This window comes from Callithrix jacchus, chromosome 1 (assembly GCF_049354715.1).
Source record: "Callithrix jacchus isolate 240 chromosome 1, calJac240_pri, whole genome shotgun sequence".
Lineage (NCBI taxonomy): Eukaryota > Metazoa > Chordata > Mammalia > Primates > Cebidae > Callithrix > Callithrix jacchus.
The window spans coordinates 11,576,996-11,598,535 of NC_133502.1; the positions used below are offsets into that span (position 1 = coordinate 11,576,996).

At 34.5% G+C, this 21,540-nt stretch overlaps 1 protein-coding gene across 13 annotated transcripts in view; it reads right to left on the bottom strand.

The window, feature by feature from the left end:
* UGGT2 (UDP-glucose glycoprotein glucosyltransferase 2) overlaps positions 1–21,540 on the bottom strand; it is a 238,444-nt gene that overhangs the window by 66,769 nt on the left and 150,135 nt on the right. For all 13 annotated transcript variants that reach the window (XR_013533952.1, XM_078368500.1, XM_078368709.1 and 10 more), the window contains 5 exons: positions 15,122–15,328; positions 13,056–13,187; positions 6,571–6,695; positions 5,950–6,045; positions 2,254–2,356 (listed from right to left, as the gene is read on the bottom strand). Coding sequence is in view for 12 of the 13 variants with exons in the window: in XM_078368500.1 (XP_078224626.1) it covers positions 2,254–2,356; positions 5,950–6,045; positions 6,571–6,695; positions 13,056–13,187; positions 15,122–15,328 (663 nt within the window). In the remaining variant the exon portion in view is untranslated. The remainder of the gene's footprint in view (positions 1–2,253; positions 2,357–5,949; positions 6,046–6,570; positions 6,696–13,055; positions 13,188–15,121; positions 15,329–21,540) is intronic.

The following is a 21,540-nucleotide window of genomic DNA, read 5'->3' on the forward strand; positions in this document are numbered from 1 at the left end:
TCTTATCTCCCTTTCCCTTAGTGTATCTGCATTCCTTTTCCTGTATCAAAACCTGCTCAAATACTTCCCATCCTAAAAAAGTTCTTCCTCGCCAGGTACAGTGGCTTGCTCCTGGAATCTCAACTACTCAGGAGGCTGAAGCAGGTGGCTCACTGGGCTCAGGAGTTTCAGGCTGCAGTGAGCTATGATTATGATTGTGCCACTGCATGCTAGCCTGGGCAACAGAGTGAGACAGTGTTTTTTTTAATTTTTAAAATCATACTTTAAGTTCTAGGGTACATGTGCAGAACAGACAGGTTTGTTACATAGGTATACACATGCCATGGTGGTTTGCTGCACCCATCAACTCATCATCTACATTAGGTATTTCTTCTAATGCTATCCCTCCAAACACCACATGTTCTCACTCATAAGTGGGAGTTGAACACTAAGAACACATGGACACAGGGAGGGTAACATCACACACTAGGACCTGTTTGGGGGTGACTGATTACATATTTCTTATTTCTAAATTCTACTTTTATATACAAAACTTTCAAATTTAAGTAATATGTTTTTTGTGAACAATGACTCTTTACAGGAATAGGGAATTTGCACACTAAAAAGCATACTAGCTTCACCCCTTCCAGATGGGATCGATTTCTAAAGAATAATCTGAATATCATATCTCAAGACATATAAATTTGAAGGTATAACAAATGCTAAAAGAACAACTGGGTAAATCAGCTATGGGATTAAGTTTGTCCTACTCATATCATAAACTGAACAGTTAGAATGATAAAGTCTTTCCAAAATTATTTGTCTCCATTAATAAAATCTCATTTTCTAATGTGATTTGGTAGCACGCACTAAATTCTAAAAAAATTTGCCTTTTGAAATTTCGATATACAGCAGAATCACTTGGCTTGATCACTTACATTTTCACCAGACTCAATATCTAATTACTTTTGCCTGTTTTCAAAAGTGAAGTCAACTACCAAAGGACAAATATTTTGTAAAATTTTCATTATCACTAGAAAAACATACAGCCTTCTAATGGAACCAGCTTATTCAAATTTAACTACTGTAGGCTGCATTACAATTTGAAACTTTGAAATTCTCAGCAAAACAGTAAGCCACGTAAGTCCTTCTGGAGACTGATAACTGTCTCTTCAAATTCATTTTCTTCTCTCATAGGGAAAGAATTTCCAGGTTTATGCAGGACTTGTGGCCATAGTTTCCAGCCTCCCTTGTCATTCAGAATAGCCAGCCTGCAGACATTCCCTTCTGTGAGAAGAGATAGGCCAGCATACATCTGACTTTGGGGTTGGGCTCTTATTCTCCCTTTCCTGCTGGCAGAAGTATAGAGATGATATTAGGGCCTGACTAGTGATCTTAGGTGCTTTGTGGTGGCTCAACAACTACATAGGCAGTGCCTGAGTCCCTCACTCTGTGTAGCTGCCTTAGCAACCACAGGCAGCTTACACTTAGACGGGGAGATGAAAGAAAGAAACTTCAGTCTTGAAAGTTATTTTGGGCTTTGTTACAGTGACCAAACCTACGGAATACAAACTCCATGTTTCTGCTTTCCTTAGCTTCACTTGTTTGGCTAACATTACTTACTACACTTTAAGTTTTAATCAATTAAGCTTAAGCTTCTCCAAAAGCCACATCACGACACATGAAAGACACCTGTATTAGTCTTCTCAGGTTGACATAAGAAAATACCACAGACAGAGTGGTTTGAACAATAGAAATTTATTTTCTCACAGTTCTGGAGGATGGGAATTCCAAAATGAAGATGCCAGCTGATTTGGTTTCTGGGGAGAGCACTCTTTCCGGTTTGTAGGTGGCTAACATGTCACGGTGTGCTCAAATAACCTCTTCTTTGTACAGTCTCCCTCTCTTCATCTTCTTCTAAGGCCACCAACCCTTATGATCTCATTTAACCTTAATAACCTCCTTAAAGCCCTATCTCCAGATAGAGTTACATTGAGGGTTAGGGCTTAAAGTTCACTGAAACCTATTTCGTATGTTGAAATATGAACTTTGTGGGGAAAACAATTCAGCTCACAGTAACACCTAACCTCAACATAGTCATAACACCCTGTGCACAGCTCCATCATTTCATTTTCTACATTGAAATATGACAATCTATTAAAATGGTGAAGTAAAGAATCAAGAGCATAAATAGCTGATTATACTTGAAAACAGACTTGAAAAAATTATAAATTTAAAAACAAAAAATATTTAGTCTAATTTATATTATCTTACAATCAATAACTGTGCCATTTTCTGTGCTTCTCTTGTCAATGGATCAACAATAGCAATGACATCGAAGAATGTATCATTCTCTTGAGGATTCATCTTTATAACACTAAGAAAATAGAAAATAAGATTAAAGATAATGAGTTAAGTTTATACGAATAACTAATTAATCATGATCTTAGCTATATAATTCTTATAAATTGTTTTCTTTCTCACTAAATTTTTAAAATACTGGTTATTTCACACAATCTTTGCGAATCTGAAAAGCTGTTTTTGACAAATTACAAAACTAAAAGGAATTTGAGAAAATGAAGTAAGGTTTTATGAATGAAGTGATTTTTTTTAAAAAACCTTTTCAAGGAATGATCCCATTAGTGTAAAAGCTCTGATAATTTTAGGCCCTCAAAATTCTCATGGATTGTACAATTTGAAAAGTAAAGCTAAGATGCTTTTGTACTAGTGGAACATATTTCTTCAGATTTGAGAATAATAAAATTAATTTTTCATAGTTCATTAAATTTAGTATTTCAAAGGAATCAATATGCTATAACAGGGAAGTTAGGGAACAAAAATACCTAAATTAATCATACTTTATTTCAATCCCAGTCTTCCTCTCCTCCTTCCCTCTGTCCTATCTGTTTTTGTCTTTCACTGACAAAAGTTCTAAATTAGAAGATGAACTAATTTTTTAAAGGGAAATGAGAAAATGATTAAAAGTACAGAATAGGCCAGAGGGAGAGAGTCAGTTCTACATTTAACTAAAAGATAAGAGTATATATTTGATTAAAAGCAAAGAATATTCTACTGAATTACTGTTTTAACACTATAATCATATAGGAAATATTTTTCTCAGATGCAGGATGAATTAATTATACATTTTACATATTACAAAGAAAAAAGATTACCAAATCAAGAGGTACACATGTAGTTACAGGAATATTAGTTTCCTTCGTAGGGAAAGGCTTTCTGCAGTGAGGGGATTAATTGCTCAGCAATTTAAAAAAGCTAATATAAACGTTTACTTTAAATATGGGTCATGGGAATAGAAAACTGCAAGACATTTTATTTTCCATGCAATTGACATGATCTAATTATGTTAAGAGGGGCAGAGTCAGACAGCAGACCTTAATGAATAATTATTGCTAGATGTAAGAGCCACAAATCAGACAGTCTACCATTAAAGTGACTCTTGACAACTGTTGCTTCCTTTAGTTACCTTGGTGAAAATTTTACAAATTACTATTCTACTTTGTGACACCACTCGAAACTGGTCATTTTATGTATGCTTCATGAGATGTTATTATGGCTTCAGTATGCACCTGTTTACTGTTGCTTTCTTCTCCCAGACTATTCTAATTCTATGAAGTTGTATGAAGCAGAATTCCATAATCCCCACACCTGATTATACATGTACAAGACAGTTACCTGAGCCCACTAGTAGGTATTACACTGACTAACCCAAGAATGGAACAGAACATCCTTTTCCTCATGCAGTATTAACAAGAAGATGCTAAGTACCACCTATTTAAGGTAACAGATTTGTACTCAATTGCCAAAAAACTATTGATAAACTTCATGTTATTAGCCAGGAGGAATACTGTCAAGCACACTGACAATCAATTGTTAAAGCCCACGTCAGACAATAAAAGGGTGAAGAACTGCTTAGGTATACACAGTTAAGCAACTATTACAGATATACTAAACAAATTTCAAACAGGCTGCTGCAATAGAAAACTCTGAGTTGAATTTTGTTATGATAATATTAACCTACCTATAAAATAGGTCAAGTCATCTATATTAAGAACACGAAAACACTGTTCGTTGCACAGTATCCTCTTTATGAAGGCTCCTGGGAGAAATTCCTCTGTCTTTCCTCTTCTAAGAATACTTACATTTCACCTGAACACCCAGTCTGTTTTCCTTTCATGAACTTGGGAACTGTATAAACTGGAAAACGTAGAGCTAAATTCATGGTATGCTCACGGCAGGCAGGAGGGTCATTACTGCCACAGCCTGCAAGGCTTCCTTCAAGACCTCATAGTCTCTGGCACAACTTACATTTAACGTTGCAAGTTCCTGGGATCGTGGGGTGAGCAGTTAGAATTGCTATTTTTTGCCTTTATCTAAGATGTTAGAAGAATGTCAACTCCACAGAGTCTAGATGGAAGGGAATAGCCTAATACAGAGATCTTTCAGGGCTGGGAAAAAATTGCTTTTTTCTCATTTTTTACTTTATTCCAGATTCCAATTTACTCCTACTCTTTTCTTTCCTCTTTTGCAAACTTCTAATTTAAGTTACCTGTCAAATTTAAATTTTCTTATACACCAATTCAAATGTTTTAAGTTGGAATTAAGATCAATATATGCATACAGCAGTAATAGATTTATAACAAGTGTTTTAACACATTTCTTTAATTATAAAATGACTCCCTATAGATATAGAAGCAGAATGGCAAAGATATAATACTGTGTTTAAATACACACACACACACACACACACACATCTATCTCTCTAAAAAGCTGTGAATATTTTTATGTGATTATAAAAGTATATGCATATGCTCAGAAAATAATACACAGATATAACTATAGAAATAATATTGATAATTCATAAATTAAAATGTAAAGTGATCTGAAGTATTTGGCCATTACTGTGGCATACTATATAAGATATATCAATTTCCAAAGGTTCACTGACATTTTCTAAAATTCAATAACAGTGTGTGACTTTAATGTAGAAATTTACATGTAAATTTAACTGTATTTATATCTTATTATTTCCCTTGATAGGAAAGAATGTTCTTTGACAGATAAAAAATGATATTTCTAGAGAAAATTACTAAAGGTGATAATTGTAAGGCACTTGACTGAGCTCAGGGAACCTTCAGTAGTAGTATTTTTAAAAAGCAGTTTAGCTACTTTTATAATTAACGAGGTCCTCTCATAGAGAATATGGGTGTAGAAATCATTGAGGAATCAAACATGTGATAATGACTAAACAGCCTTTATTTCCATCCTACCACTAGCCTGATAGAGTAAATCCTTGGACCTGTGGTCCACGCAGCAGCTTTAGAATGTGTTAACTTGACCAGGCTAAACCATATTTCCCAGAATGTTTCTGGCTTGGGTAGGCCACAACAGAGATTCTCAGGAGATGTAGAGGACTGAGAGGTGGCAGCAGCAATTTTGCAGCTCACACACTTACTGCTGATCTGCTCATTCACCTTCCTGGCCCGAGGCAGCAGCTGGGCCTACAACTGTTCAGCTTTCCCTGGATCCTCCCTTCATCCTTCTGACTCTTGCTCATGCATGTGTGTTTAGCTGTGTGACAGAGGCCACCCTAGATTTGATTAATCAGAACTCTTTAGTCACTTTACATATAGAAAATATAAATTTTATTCATGATTATCTTGAGATACTGTAAAAATTACAAATGATCTTCAGCATGAAAGATATTAAAAATATGACAAATTATACTATGTATAACTTGAAATTTCATATCCTCACTCTATATATACATTACCCTTTATTTACCAGAATATATAACAAATTGGAATTTATCTTCCTCATACTGTCAAATACATTTATTCCCTAATAAATAACTTTTAATTCTACCTTAAATTTTACCATGTTATGAAAACAAATGGAAATGATAATTGCATGCATTAACAGAAAAAAACACAGATATGATTACATTCTTACCTGTGATTCTCCTTAAGAAATGTGACATCATATCGAGATGCATCCTTAGGCAAAAAGGACGTAAGAGCATCAACTTTCATAATGAGGTCACTCATGCTAGATAAGACAAACAGTGTATGAGTTTTTTGGAAAGAGAAAGTTCCATATTTCATGTTATAATTAATGCTTCAAGAAAGGCTTTATATATTTGAACATGGTTAAATCTACAGAAGTAAACTGCAAAGGGAGACCCACAGGATATCAGCATTTCTCTAAGAAAGTCACAGCCTTCAACACAAACACCAATAATGGATAATTACATAGGAATCAAAAGTATAAACACAAATATGGGAACCATGCATACAACCTTTAGGAAAATGGTTACCTCTTGGCGAGGGAGGAGACTGGGGTGGATGGATGAGAAACAAGGAGAAAGACCCAACGCAAAGAAGACATTCACATCTACAGTTTAGTGATGGAGTAAATGGATGTCTTTTATTATTTCCTTATAGTTTTTATATATGCCTTTTATTATTCCTTTACTTGTCTATACATTTGAAACATTTTCTAATCTTAAAACAAAAACATGAGACTCAGAATATCAAGCCCAAAATCAACTGCTCTTAGGACTTACATACTTACCTATTTGAGTTGATTCCCATATTTTCAACAATGCCTTTAATTTTCTCTACTGAATTACTAAATGTTATCTTCTCCAACAAGTAAAAATCTTCTGCATATAAATCATCATTTAAAGGTCCTAAGAACTTAAAATAAAAATAGTTATATTATTGTATGTCTTTTAGAAGACATCAGTTTAGGAAAAACATTTCCTCATCAAATAGATATTTCTTTGTTAAGCAAAAATGAATTAGAGATTAAAGATATAGTAGCTATTAATCCGGCCATTTACTAAATACACTAGCAAACAAGATAAAAATACTTTCTCACTTTTATATTACAAATAACATCTGTATAAACACCAAAATCAAAGTGACAACATAAAAAACTAGCAAATTATTTCCACTAGAAGGTTTTACTTTAAAACATAAATCATAAATCATGATTTGAAACATAACTCATGATGTTTCCGAATACCTTTTCAATCTAAATTCAACTTAAGGCAACTGTTGGTATTTTAAAAATCTTTTAATATCAATTTTCTTTCACATTCATCTATAAATTATAGTCTACGCTATGTGGATATGAATTACTTTTTAAGAAAGCCATAAAACAGCAAAACCCAAGAAATAAATCACATAAAAATCACATACTTACTATAACAATACCAAGTAGTCTTCTTCTAACTGATATTGTATACATGTTTAGGAGCCTACTAAGGTCATCTATATTAACTTTAAAGCAGTAACTAAAAAATTAGAAGCTGTCAAATTGCCATATACCTAATTTCTCAGGATGGCTCTCCTATCACAGCCATTACTGACTCTACTACCATGAGCACTTTCTGAGGAAGTTAATACATACAATTATTCTAATACTATATACACAAAGCCCTACTGTAGACTGATATAATCTTATGTACAAAACAATTATATTTAATGATAATCAGAAAATATGTCAACCAGAATATTTTTTTTCTTGCTAAAAAGACCAGAATGTAATGGCTATAACCAGATTTTCTCACTTCCCCTTCATCTGCTTCTGCAGTTAATCTTTTCTAAAAATAACTGAAGTGTAGTTCTTGAATCTTTCTATCCCAGTTTCTCATACCAAAGGTGACAAACAGGGATACTGGCATCCCAACTAAACAAATATCATGTTTCACCTTAAATATAAAACACGAGACACTTTACGAAAGAAGACATATATGAGGCCAACAATCATATGAAAAAATGCTCATCGTCACTGGTCATCAGAGAGATGCAAATCAAAACCACATTGAGATACCATCTCACGCCAGTTAGAATGGTGATCATTAAAAAATCTGGAGACAACAGATGCTGGAGAGGATGTGGAGAAAAAGGAACACTTTTACACTGTTGGTGGGAGTGTAAATTAGTTCAACCATTGTGGAAGACAGTGTGGCGATTCCTCAAGGCCTTAGAAATAGAAATTCCATTTGACCCAGCAATCCCATTACTGGGTATATATCCAAAAGACTATAAATCGTTCTACTATAAGGACACATGTACACGAATGTTCATTGCAGCACTGTTTACAATAGCAAAGACCTGGAATCAACCCAAATGCCCATCGGTGATAGACTGGATTGGGAAAATGTGGCACATATACACCATGGAATATTATGCAGCAATCAGAAATGATGAGTTTGTGTCGTTTGTAGGGACATGGATGAATCTGGAGAACGTCATCCTCAGCAAACTGACACAAGAACAGAAAATGAAACACCGCATATTCTCACTCATAGGTGGGTGATGAAAAATGAGAACACATGGACACAGAAAGGGGAGTACTAAACACTGGGGTCTATTGGGGGGAAAAGGGGAGGGCCAGTGGGAGGGGGCAGTGGGGAGGGATAGCCTGGGGAGAAATGCCAAATGTGGGGAAGGGCAGAAGCAAAGCAAAGCACACTGCCATGTGCGTACCCACGCAACTGTCTTGCATGCTCTGCTCATGTACCCCAAAACCTAAAATCCAATAAAAAATTTAAAAATATATATATATATATATAAAACACGAGCTCTTAAAAACACAAAAATTGGCCCTATAATACTAAAAGTACTCATACAAACATTTCATTGTCTTAAGATGTGATAAAATATTTAAAGCGACTTTGAAAGCACATTCAATGTTACATTTCTGAACTATGAATCAGCAGTCTTGGAAAATAGTTGAATTTTATCTACACTACCTCTAGTGACAGGGGCAGTTTTGTTAGTAATGCAGAATAAAGAAATGAAATCTTAAAGTAGTGTCTTAAGGAGTTAACTAGATTGGCTATCTTTATCGATAAAATTTACCAGAAAACTGGCTCTATTTTCTTATGTTAAGTACAGCATCAAATAGCAAGGAGAAACCTGGTGTTTCTGTGTCTTGGCTCTATTTAAAGTGAAAAATTTGTGGAATAACGTAACTTAAAGAGCATAAAATCACATAATGTCCAAGTTGGGAAAAAGAACAATAAACTTGAAATTACGTTGCTTAAATCTTCTTTAAAACATTTTTAAAATGTGATTTTTCAGTTATATAGAATAACTGCCATAACAGAAATGCATTACTTCATTTGGCAGGTCATTAAAATTGCAGAAAATGCTGTCTGATTTTCATCCACATACTGAGCTAAAAATCTCTCTCTACTCACAGAATTTTGATCAACTAGTTTTGATTTTATCCTAACTTTTAACTAGAGTAACATAAATTGAGTCTACAAATTTACCCACTATTTTTCATGATGACCTTCAAATATTTTGAGAGAAATAGCAGTTAATATTTACTGAAAATTTACTCTGTAAATTTCATGTTATTTTTATTAAATGCTATTTGGGTTCCTTCTATGTGCTTTTTATGTTAATTAAACATTATTTGGGTTCCTTCTATGTGCTTTAAATATAGGAGCATATTTAATCTCTCCAACAATCCTGTAAGACAGATTATTACCATTCTCATTGTCCAAATGAAGAAATCAGGTCTCATAGCGGTTATATAATTAATGGTGCAACTGGATTTTAAATCCAGCTCTGTCTGACTATAAAACAACAAAAGGCCTTGTCTATTTTCCTACTCCCTGCTACCCCAGGTCTTTCAGCAAACTGTGACTATGTAGTGTGACACAAATAAATATTATTATCACAATGGCATTGTTTGTGGCATTAATATTAAATACGTAAATTTTAAATTATTCAGTGTTTTTAAGAAATCATGAGATCATCATTGTACCCTAGTTGATCCTTTATAAACAATTTTAACTTTGCATGTTTCCATTCTAATTAAAACATCTGAACAGTTTCAGAATGAAGATTTATACTAAAATATCATACTTATTTCAAGCATTAAACTGATTACAAATTTTATAACATCTGCCACATTGCTGTGATTATTATGCTTTATAGCATTCAGACAGAATGATAAGCTAAGCATTACATTATTGCTCATAAACCACAGTACTTATTTTCCAATAAACTTTTCTATTAAAACCACAGTTCTACAATTAAAAGGATAATCGAAATTATATTTTTCTATTAGTCAACATAAAAAGTCAACATAATTGGACTTAATATCTATCTCCAGCCCCAATCTTTTCTCTGAACTACACTCATATTCAATCACCCTCTCAAGTCTGTTTGAACGTCCAAACTGAATTCTCTTTCCTCTTACACTTCTCCTGACAACCCCACTAATTCTACCTACAGCCTTCCCCATCTTGATCCACAGTAACTCCATTCTGCCAGTAACTTAGTTCTCTCACATCTCACACCAAAGTCCCTGGACAATTCCTGTCCATTCTTCATACAAAATACATCCCATATCCACTTCTCACTACCACCACTTGGACCACCATCTCTCATCTGGACTACTGCCGTATCTCCCAACTGGCTCCCTGACCCCTACAGTATATTCGCAATGTAACAGCCTCTAGTGATCCAAATAAAACATTAGCTAGACAATGACACTCTCCTGCCCAGAACTATGTACTCAACTCATTCAGAGTAAAGTGGGAGTCCTTAAACTGCCTATAAAACCAGTATGATCGCCCCCAGCTACTTCTTTGAGCCTCTCTCCTGACTGCTTTCTTCCTACCCGCTATTCTTAGAATAGCAGACATGATTCACAGGATTCACAGACATGATCTCACCTTACATCCTTTGCATTCGCCGTACCCTCTGTCTAGAGCAATCCTCTTCCAGATATTTGGCATGGCTTCCTCCCTCACCTTCTTTAGTTCTTTGCCCAAATGACCCTGCTAAGAATGTGCTATGGTGTGAATGTTTTTGTCCTCTCCAAAATTCATGTTAAAACTGAATCCCCAATGCAACAGTGTTGGGAGCTAGGGCCTAATGGGAGGTGTTTAGGTCATGAGGGCTGTGACCTCAAAATGGATTAATGTCACTATAAAAAGGCTTTCAGGGGTGGTTTTGCTCTCTCCTGCCATATAAGAACATAGCATTCATCCCCTTTTTGCCCCACGGCCTTCTGCCATGAGAGGATGCAGCAAGAAATCTCCCATCAGATGTCAATGCCTTGATCTTGGACTTCCCAGATGCCAGAAGTATGAGAGAATAAATTTCTGCTCTTTAATAAATTTCTGAGATTATACAGTCTCAGGTATTTTGTTACAGCAGCACAAAACAGACTAAGACAAAGGTGTCCCTCAAAATCCATGTGTTGCAACTTAGTGGCCAATGTGATAGCATTAAGAGATGTGGCCTTTGGGAGATGATTCACCCATGAGGGCTCTGCCATTATGAATGGAATCTGTATCCTTGTAATAAAATAGTTCAGGATTGAAGGCAGCACTCTGCTGCCCTTCTACTTTCCAATATGTAAAAACAGCAACAAGGAGCCATCCTTGAAGCAGAGAGCAGCCCTCACCAGACATCAGTGGCAGCACCTTGGCCTTAAATTTCCAAGCATCCAGAAGTGTAAGAAATGAATTTCTGTTCTTTATAAATTAGCCAGTCTGTGACATATTTTTGTAACAGCATAAACATACTTAAGATAGATGCCTTATCAGTAAGGGTACTGTTTGTTGTCTGTTTCTACCCATCAAAACGTTAGCCCCATGAAAACACAGTTGTTTACTTCTGTGCCTTCCGAATCTAGAAGAATGTTTGGTTCACAGTAGGTAGAAGATTAATATCTTAATATTTTTTGTCAATTTTAAGGAAACTGAGGACAAAACATAGTTTTATGTTTATGAGAACTAAGTTGAACATAGCTGTATCTAGTATTTGTTATCATTAAAGTCAGTAACACTATATGAATTATATCAAAGTGACAAAGGTGACATAGGGTAGCTTTTCCCTAGTGTATAACTAAAAGGCAAAGTACTAGATAAAACAGGTATCATTGTTTCCCTCTTTATTCCTTAAAAACCTTGACATGGCCAAAGACAGCCAAAAGCTTCAGAAATGTTTTTAAAAACTGTATTTCCTCCCAAAGCAACTTTTAAAGAGAAAAAGTACTTCCATTTATAGAGCTCTATATATCTCACTACAAAAATTCACCAATGCTTTTTACAACAAATGGCGGCTGTTATCATTTATGTATAAAATAGCACTGTACACAGATGAACCTGAATCTAACATGCATGTGAACAGAGTTCATAAAGAAGTGAAAAATAAAACATTGAGTGCATTAGAACTTTGAAGATGATTTAGGGATATATAATCTAAAAATTCAAGCCACAGATATGTCAAACACACTGCATTAGTTGATTTCTTAATAAATCTAAGCACCAGATTCATTTTGCTTAATTTGTATAAAATAAAATCATACTATCATATTAAAAATATTAACATATAGATATCATCCATTTATTCTGTATGTGTCTACAAAGACTAATCAGAAAAATATTTATATTAACAGAAAAACCATGATATAAAATTATACATTATAGGATTATAATCATGCATTTTGAAAAAAACAGAAATGGCTATCCATGTATGGTAGAAAAAAGGGTTGGAAGGAAAAACAAGAGGCTATTAACACTAAGTTTTATTAGGGTGGTCAAAGAAAGAGATTTTCTTCCTATAGCTTCATAAATATTATATTAATAAATATTACACGGCAATTTATACTGTTTGATACTGCGAAACTTCTAATAGTATCTAATGCTATTTAAGATAAACAAATGTAGGAACAAGAAAAAAGACATAATAACCCATTTGCTACAACAGTGATTCTCAATGACAATGTTTTGATGTGTGTTACTTGTTCTAATACTTATATTAGAAGAAAATAAAAGCATGACACATAAAGAACATTCTTTCTTATCCACATCACCGTCATCACTGAATGGGGGAAAAAATGAACGAAGGGGAAGTGTGTCATGGTCCCATTTTATTTATGCTGAGTTGTGTCTGGTGTCTTCAGCTCATGAACACCACCCTCTGTGTGTGTTGCATCAGTGAATTCTGACAGAAAAAAGTCTGACCAGTGTATTACAGTGTCACTGGAAAAAGAAAGAAATAGCTTTTTCTACTTACTCTCCCATTGCTGACAATACCCATTTCTCCAGGTCGCAATTTAAGTACATCTTGACAGAACAACTGGTGAGTTCGGAAAATATTCACTCCAACAGTGTTGTATTTTTTCTCAAAAGCTTTCTTATCCATTCCCTAAAGCAAAAGTAAAGATTGATGAAACTAATAAGAAAACAGCAAATATATTAATTATTTTCTTTAAAAATTCCTTTAATAGTAAAAAATTTAAAATAATAATTTAAAAAATCACTATTTAGTATAATTTTCTTCTGAAAGAATATTTTTAAAAAAAGAATTGTTTTGCCAAGTCATTTATAATATGCTTAAATCTTATTACAAGTTGATACAGTTTGCTATTCATTCTTTGGGAATTTCAGGGAAATTACCAGATTAGTAAATTACTAGGGAACATCAATTTAAATAAAATTTGATATGAAGAAAATGAAGTAAAATATTTATTAAATTCTGAATGCAGTACCTCTCCTTTGGTATTCTCAATTTAAAAAGTGTTTAAAATGGAAATACTGTCTTTTTCCCCGTTATACTAATCCCAGAAGACCAGTTTCATAATAACATATTTAAATATGGACATAGTAAAAGTAACCCTTGGTCATAGTAAAAAAAAATGTGTGGACATTCACAGTACATAAACCACACATATGCTCATTACCCCTTCATACTAAGGTGCATTGCTCTTTCTCAATACTTCTCAAACATTAATGTGCATACTAACCACCTGGTATCTTGTTAAAATGAAGATTCTACTTCAATAGAATCAGGGCCTTAAATTGCGAATTTCTAACAAGTTCCCAGATGCTCTCATGATGATGAAAATGTTCTCCTCCACTGTCTAAAATGGCAGCCACGGCCTCACATGGTGATGCAGCATTCAAAATGTGGCTACTATGACTGAGGAACTGAATTCAAAATCTTATTCAATTTTAATTTAAGTATAACATAGCAATATGTAGCCAGTGGGTGTGGTGTTGGACCGTGAAGCCCCTTATCCTTCTTACCTCCAAAATCCCCATTTCAATCATCCCCTCTCTGACCACAACCTTGTGACCATTCCCTATCCCTAGATCAACCATTACTCAACCTTTCGGTCCACAGACTCTACCACTTATTCACTGTCCATCGTCCTTCCCATGGTATAATTTCCTCTTAATCAAATTCTATCTCTGAGTACTTTACTATAACCAAAACCTTTTCCATGTTTAGCTTCCTTGAATGCTTCCCCTTAGTCATATTCATTGGGCAAAACCCCAACTTTGGTTAAACAAAACTCTGCTGAGTCTGCAACTGGATGAAAACAACAGTAAAATACAGCTGGAGAAAAACATGTAAACAATGCTGATCTCACTTTAAATTATATCATTAGCCTCAAGTGGGCCCTCAGCAACAACCAGAAATCTTCCTCCACTAATATATTTAATTTATGTTCTCAATCTCAGAATAATTGAAAAATATTTGACATTTCCTCTTTTTGTCCTCGACCCTTTAAAACTACATACTGTCACTCTAATCCTTAGCTAATGACCTGATTTTTGAAAGCAAATCAATCAAAACCACTTATTAATATTCTGTATGTCTTTCCTGCTACAGAGTAAGCTCCACAAAGAACAGAAACAGGGATTCTATCTGCTTGTTTATAAGTTTACCTCGATTGCCTGATAAACAATCAATATATATATTTTGAATGAATAATGATTCTTCCAGAGGATCATCTTTGAAATTCCCCCCATAATGGACCCTTTCAGTGAAATACCTGAGGATTATTTATACAATGCTTTAATTTCCAATTCTTTACTTAAGTACATATCCTAACTAGAATGCCATCAACTTTAAGAATCATGAAGTAGTTAATGAAACATATGCAATCTGATTTATTAAATGCCTCTGCAAAGCCATCAAATTTAATGTTTATTTTTTCCTATTTGAAATGTTTGTTATCCCCATTTATTTAAACCTATCAATGTTTTTCAGTAACAACGTCTCCAAGTACACTCACTGACCCTTTTAAAATATGCAATATGTACATATTTAATATTTCAAACCAAGTTACTGACCTCAATAAGGAATGTTTTAATTTTATCTCCAGAGTAAATAGCTGTAGCAGTTTCTTCCTTTGTCAGTTGCCCAAGAAAGCTGCTCAAAAAGCTGTTCTTCTGTGTAAGAAAAGCTGCCAGAATTCCTCTAGAAATAGCTGTGTTCTCTTCATTTATTTTTGATGTAGGATTATAAATAATCCCCAAACGACTATGAACACTTATTTTCTGCAAACACATTTATAGATTAAAAAGACCAACATCTTACATATCTTTTTACAGTTGAATATATTGTCTTTCCCATCAAGTTTGTTCACTGTATCGTGCACCATTTTACACTATCAAAATCCTCCCATGTTGACTGTACTAAATGTGATATACCACTGAAAAAGCCTAAAAAACAATCACTTTACTAACTCTAATTCCTTCAAATCTTTGCATAAAGGTTGATTTGTAATGTAACATTATATTTAAACTTTTTGTAAGTATGTGAAATAATACAAATAAAAAATACACAGAACAAAATGTAGAGCTCAATGAATGAACCCATGAAACTATGGTCAATGGCACTGCCAGCAACCCCCCAAATATTCCTCAGATCTCTGTCAATTGACACACCCTCCCACTTTTCTAAAGACAGCCACTCTCTTGTCATTTATGGTAATAACAACTTTGCTCTTCTTTATAGCTTATCCCCTAATCTTGCATTGCTAAACATTTAATCAATTTTAACTTCATGTAAATGGAATCACAGAGTATTATTTTGTGTTCTTTCCCCACTCAATAATGTGAGATTTATCAATACTGTTTTCTGTAGCTGTAGTGAGTTTATTTTTGGTACTGTACAGTACTAAATCATATGAACATGCACACTTTTTTATTCATTCTACTGTTGCTGGACATTTGAGTTTTTTCCAGTTTAGAGCTCTACAAACAGGATATATATATATCTTCCATTTCAGAAGATGCTAAACAGTTTTTCAAACAGTTTTTTCAAAATAGTTGAACTAGTTTTCACTTCCACCAGCAACATATAAGAGTTCCATTACTTCACAGCCTAACAAACACTTTGTATTATCAGATTTTAAGTTAAATCATTCTCATACATATGTAAAGATATACCATCAGGGTTTTAATTTGTTTGCTCTTATCAATAATGATACAAAATATCCTTTGATTAGTATCTTTGGCTTCTTTTCTGACTTGCCTGTTCAATCTGCTTCCAGTGTTTTTTGGATTTTTTGTTGCCCGACTTGGAGGAGTTTGATATTCAAGACTTAAGGGTTTTTTTTGTTGTTGTTGTTATATGTGTAGAGATACGCTTTTCCCACTACATGGCTTGTTTTGTACTGTACTGATAATGTGTTCTGATGGGAAGCAGTCCTTAATTTTAATGTAGTGCAATTTATTGGTATTATACTTGATGGTTACCGGGTTTTCAGCTCATTTTAGAAATCTTTCCCTATTCTAAAGTCAAAAAGATAATTTATACTGTCTTTAAGAAGATTTATTGTTTTGCCTTTAACGTTTAGATCTATAATCCATCTGGAATCAGTTTTTCTGTATGATGTGAAAGGAGGAAGGGTCAAAGATTACCCTACTGTTCCATAAACCCGACTTTCCAATAAATCAAGTGTCAATATATGCATGGCTCTATTTCTGGGCTCTCTATCCTTCTTCTATTGCTCTGTTTTTCTATCCTGGTGCTAATACCAAATTGTTTTTAATTATGTAGTTTTATCAAAGATCTTGATATCCAGTAAAGCAATTATCCCTTTTTGTGTTTTAAGATTATTTTAGCTACTCCTGGTGCTTTGAATTTCTGGATGAGTTTTTGAATCTGCTTGACAGTTTTCACAAAAATTTCCAGGGTTTGATTTTTATATACTATTGTAAATGGTATCTATATTTAAATTGTATTTCTTATTTGTTGAAACTCTTAGAAATAGAATTAATTATGTACACTGACCTGGTATTGAACAACCTTAAACTATAAAATCAATTCTAATAATTTATAAGTGGATATGTATATATTTTCATGTAAACAATTTGGAATGGCAACTGGAAGATAAATCAATAAAGATTATATAATCTGAAGAACAAAATGTAAAAAGAATTTTAAAAATGAACAGGTTCTCAGAGAAATCTGGGACACCATTAAGCATGCCAACACATGCATAATAGGAGAGCCAGAAAGAGAAGAAAAATGAAACAGAAAATACTTTTAAAATGACTGAAAGTTTCCCAATTTTGATTAATAGTATCATTTACAAATTTAAGATGCTCAATGTACTCCAAGAGGGATAAATGTAAAGATATCCACAGCCAGACACATCACAGTCAAAATGTTCAAAGTCAAAGCTGATATCTTGAAAAGAGCAAGAGAAATGCTCTTCCCATCGTATACAGAAGAATCTCAATAATATTGAAGGCTAACTTCTTATCAGAAACAATAGAAGCCAGAAGGCAATGAGATGATATAATCAAACTGTTAAAATATTCCTTACAACTACTGTAAAGTTTCTTAAAACTACTGGCATCTGCTTAAATTTACAAAGGTGGAAGAAAGCAAGCTAGGAAAGGAGAGAATTAAAAATTTGTCAATTTCCTTGGACAAGTGAAAAGTTATTATTTTGTTTTGACTTCAATATGTTTGATATATAAAAAGGATAATTAAAGAATTAAAACTATAAGTGGCTGGGTGCGGTGGCTAACACCTGTAATCCCAGCACTTTGGGAGGCTGAGGCAGGCGGATTACCTGAGGTGAGGAGTTCAAGACCACCCTGGCCAACATGGTGAACTCTATCTCTACTAAAAAAAAAATTTAGCTGGGCATGGTGTGCACACCTGTAATCCCAGCCACTTAGGAGGCTGAGGCAGGCAAATCACTTGAAACTGGCAGGTGGAGGTTGCAGTGAGCTGAGATTGCACCACTGCACTCCAGCCTTGGCAAATGAGACTGTCTCAAAACAAGCAAACGAACACACAAGCAAACAAACAAACCCCACAAAATTCTAAGTATAAAAATGATGAATAAATTTTTAAAGACTGATAGTTTTAATAAGGAAATTTTTTTAACTGTCAAGAAAATCACACACTAAATGTCAGAATGCCAAGTGAAATGCAAAATGTTAATCTACAAAATGCTTCTCTGAGTCAATGATAAAATTGTAACACCTACCAGCCACAAAATCCACACTCAAAGATCAGCAACCTTAAAAATCGAAGGTAGATAAGCCCACAAAGATGAGAAATAATCAAAGCAAAAATGCTGAAAACTCAAAAAGTCAGAATGTCTCTTCTCCTCTAAATGACAGCACCTGTCCTACAACAGCACAGACGTGGGCTGAGGCTGAGAAGGCTGAATGATGGAAGCAGGCTTCAGAAGGTGGGTAATAAGGAACTTCACTAAGCTAAGGAGCATGATCTAACTCAATGCAAAGAAACTAAGCACTATGATAAAACATTACAGGAGCTTTAAACCAGAACAACCAGTTTAGAGAGGAATATAAATGACCTGATGGAGCTGAAAAACAATATGAGACCTTCACAATGCAACAAGTATCAATAACCAAACAGACCAACCAAAGGAAAAAAATTCATAACTTGAAAACTATCTTGCTGAAATAAGACAGGCAGACAACATTAAAAAACGAAGAAGAAAAGGAACAAACAAAACCTCCCAGAACTATGGGACTATGTAGAAAGACCAAACCTATGACTGATGGGGTACCTGGAAGAACAGAACCAAGCTGAAAAACATACTTCAGGATATCATGCAACAGAACTTCACAATCTAGCAAGAAAAGTCAACATTCAAATTCAGGAAATGCAGAGAACCCCAGTAAGACACTCCATGAGAAGATCAACCACAAGACATGTAATCATCACATTCTCCAAGGTCAAAATGAAAGAAAAAAATGTTAGGGGGCAGCCAGAGAGAAAGGCAAGGTTGTCTACAATGGGATGCCCATCAGACAAACACCAGACCTCTCAGTTGAAGCCAGAAGAGATCGGGGGCCAAGAAAAGAATTTCCAACCCAGAATTTCATATCTGGCCAAACTAAGCTTCATAAGTGAAGGAGAAGCAAATGCTGAGGGAATTCATCACCTCCAGGCCTGCCTTGCAAGAGCTTCTGAAGGAAGCATTAAGTATGGAAAGGAAAAACTATTAGCAGCCACGACAAATACACACTGAAGTACACAGACCAGTGACACTATGAATTGACCACATAAACAAGTCTGCAAAATAACCAGCTAGCATCATGATGACAGCATTAAATTCACACATAACAATACTACCTTTAAACTTAAATGGGTTAAATGCCCTATTAAAAGACAAAGAATGGCAAGCTGGATAAAGAGTGAAGACCCATCAACATGCTGTGTTCAAGAGATCCATCTAACATGGAAAGACACACATAAGCTCAAAAAAAAGAAATAAAGGAAAATTTACAAGCAAATGGAAAACAAAGCAGGGGTTGCAATCTTAGTTTCTGACAAAACAGACTTTAAACCAACATACATCATAAAAAAACATTACATAATTGTGAAGTGTTCAATTCAACAAGAAAAGCTAACCATCCTAAATATACATGCACCCAATACAGAAGCACCCAGCTTCATAAAGCAAATTCTTAAGAGATCTACAAAGAGATGTAGATTCCCACACAATAATAGCAAGAGACCTTAACACCCCACTGACAATATTAGACAAACAGATCATCAAGACAGAAAATTAACAGATATTCAGGACCTGAACTCAGCTCTGGATAAAGTGGACCTGATAGATAGATATCTGCAGAAATCTCCACCAAAAACCAACAGAATATACATTCTTCTCATTGCCACATGGCACTTACTCCAAAATCTATTACATAATTGTAAGAAAACACTCCTCAGCAAATGCAAAAGAAGTGAAATCATAACAATCTTTCAGATCACAATGGAATCAAAGTAGAACTGAAGACTAAGAAATTCACTCAAAATCATACAACTACATGAAAATTGAAAAACCTGTTCCTGACTGACTCTTGGGTAAATAATGAAATTAAGGCAGAAATCAAGAACTTTGAAACTAATGAGAACAAAAAGACAATGTACCAGAATCTCTGGGACACAGCTAAAGCAGTGTTAATAGAAAAATGCACTAAATGCCCAAATCAAAAAGCTAGAAAGATCTTATATTAACAACCTAACATCTCAATTAAAAGAATTTGAGAAACAAGAGCAAACAAACCCCAAAGCTAGCAGGAGACAAGAAACAGCCAAGATCAGAGCTGAACTGAAGGGGTTACACACATGCAAAACCCTTCCAAAAAAAAGAAAAAAAATCAACCAATCCAGGAGCTGTTTTTCTCTTTTGAAAAAAATTAATGAAATATACCACTAGCTAGACTGATAAATAAGAAAAGAGAGAAGAATCCAATAAACACAATCAGAAGTGATATGGGGCATATCGCCACTGGCTTCACAAAAATACAACCAACCATAAGAGAATACTATAAATGCGTCTATGCATATAAAAGAGAAAATCCGGAAGGAAAAAATAAATTCATTGACAGATACACCCTCTTAAGAATGAACCAGGAAAAAACTGAATCCCCGAATAGACCAACATCAAGTTCTAATATTGAGGTAGTAATAAATCGCCTACCAAGCAAAAACAGCCCAGGACCAGACAGATTCACAGCTGAATCCTACCAGAGGTACAACAAAGAGCTGGTACCATTTCTACTGAAACTATTTCAAAAAATTGAAGAAAGACTCCTCCCTTACTCATTCTGTGACACCAGCATCATCTTGATACCAAAACCTGGCAGAAATACAACAAAAAAAGAACTTCAGGCCAGTATCCTTGATGAACATCAATGCAAAAATCCTCAATAAACTACTGGCAAACAAAATCCAGCAGCACATAAAAAAGCTCATCCATCAGGACCAAGTTGGCTTCATCCCCAGAATGCAAGGTTGGTTCAACACACACAAATCAATAAATTCACATAATTTATTGAATACTTTATTGATAATTTATTGATTCATCACCAATGCAAGGTTGGTTCAACATACACAAATCAATAAAGTCACATAATTTATTGAATAATTTATTGATTCATCACATAAACAGAACTAAAGACAAAAACCACATGATTATATCAATCCAGAAAAGGTATTTGATAAAATCTGACATCCCATCATGTTAAAAACACTCAACAAACCAGGTATTAAAGGAACATTCCTCAAAATAGCAAAAGCCATATATGACAAACTCACAGCCAGTATCACACTGAATGGGCAAAAGCTGGAAACATTCCCCTTGAAAATTGGCACAAGACAAGGATGCCCTCTCTCACCAGTCCTATTCAACATAGTATTGGAAGTTCCGGCCAGGGCAATCAGGCAAGAGAAAGAAATAAAGGATATTCAAATAGGAAGAGAG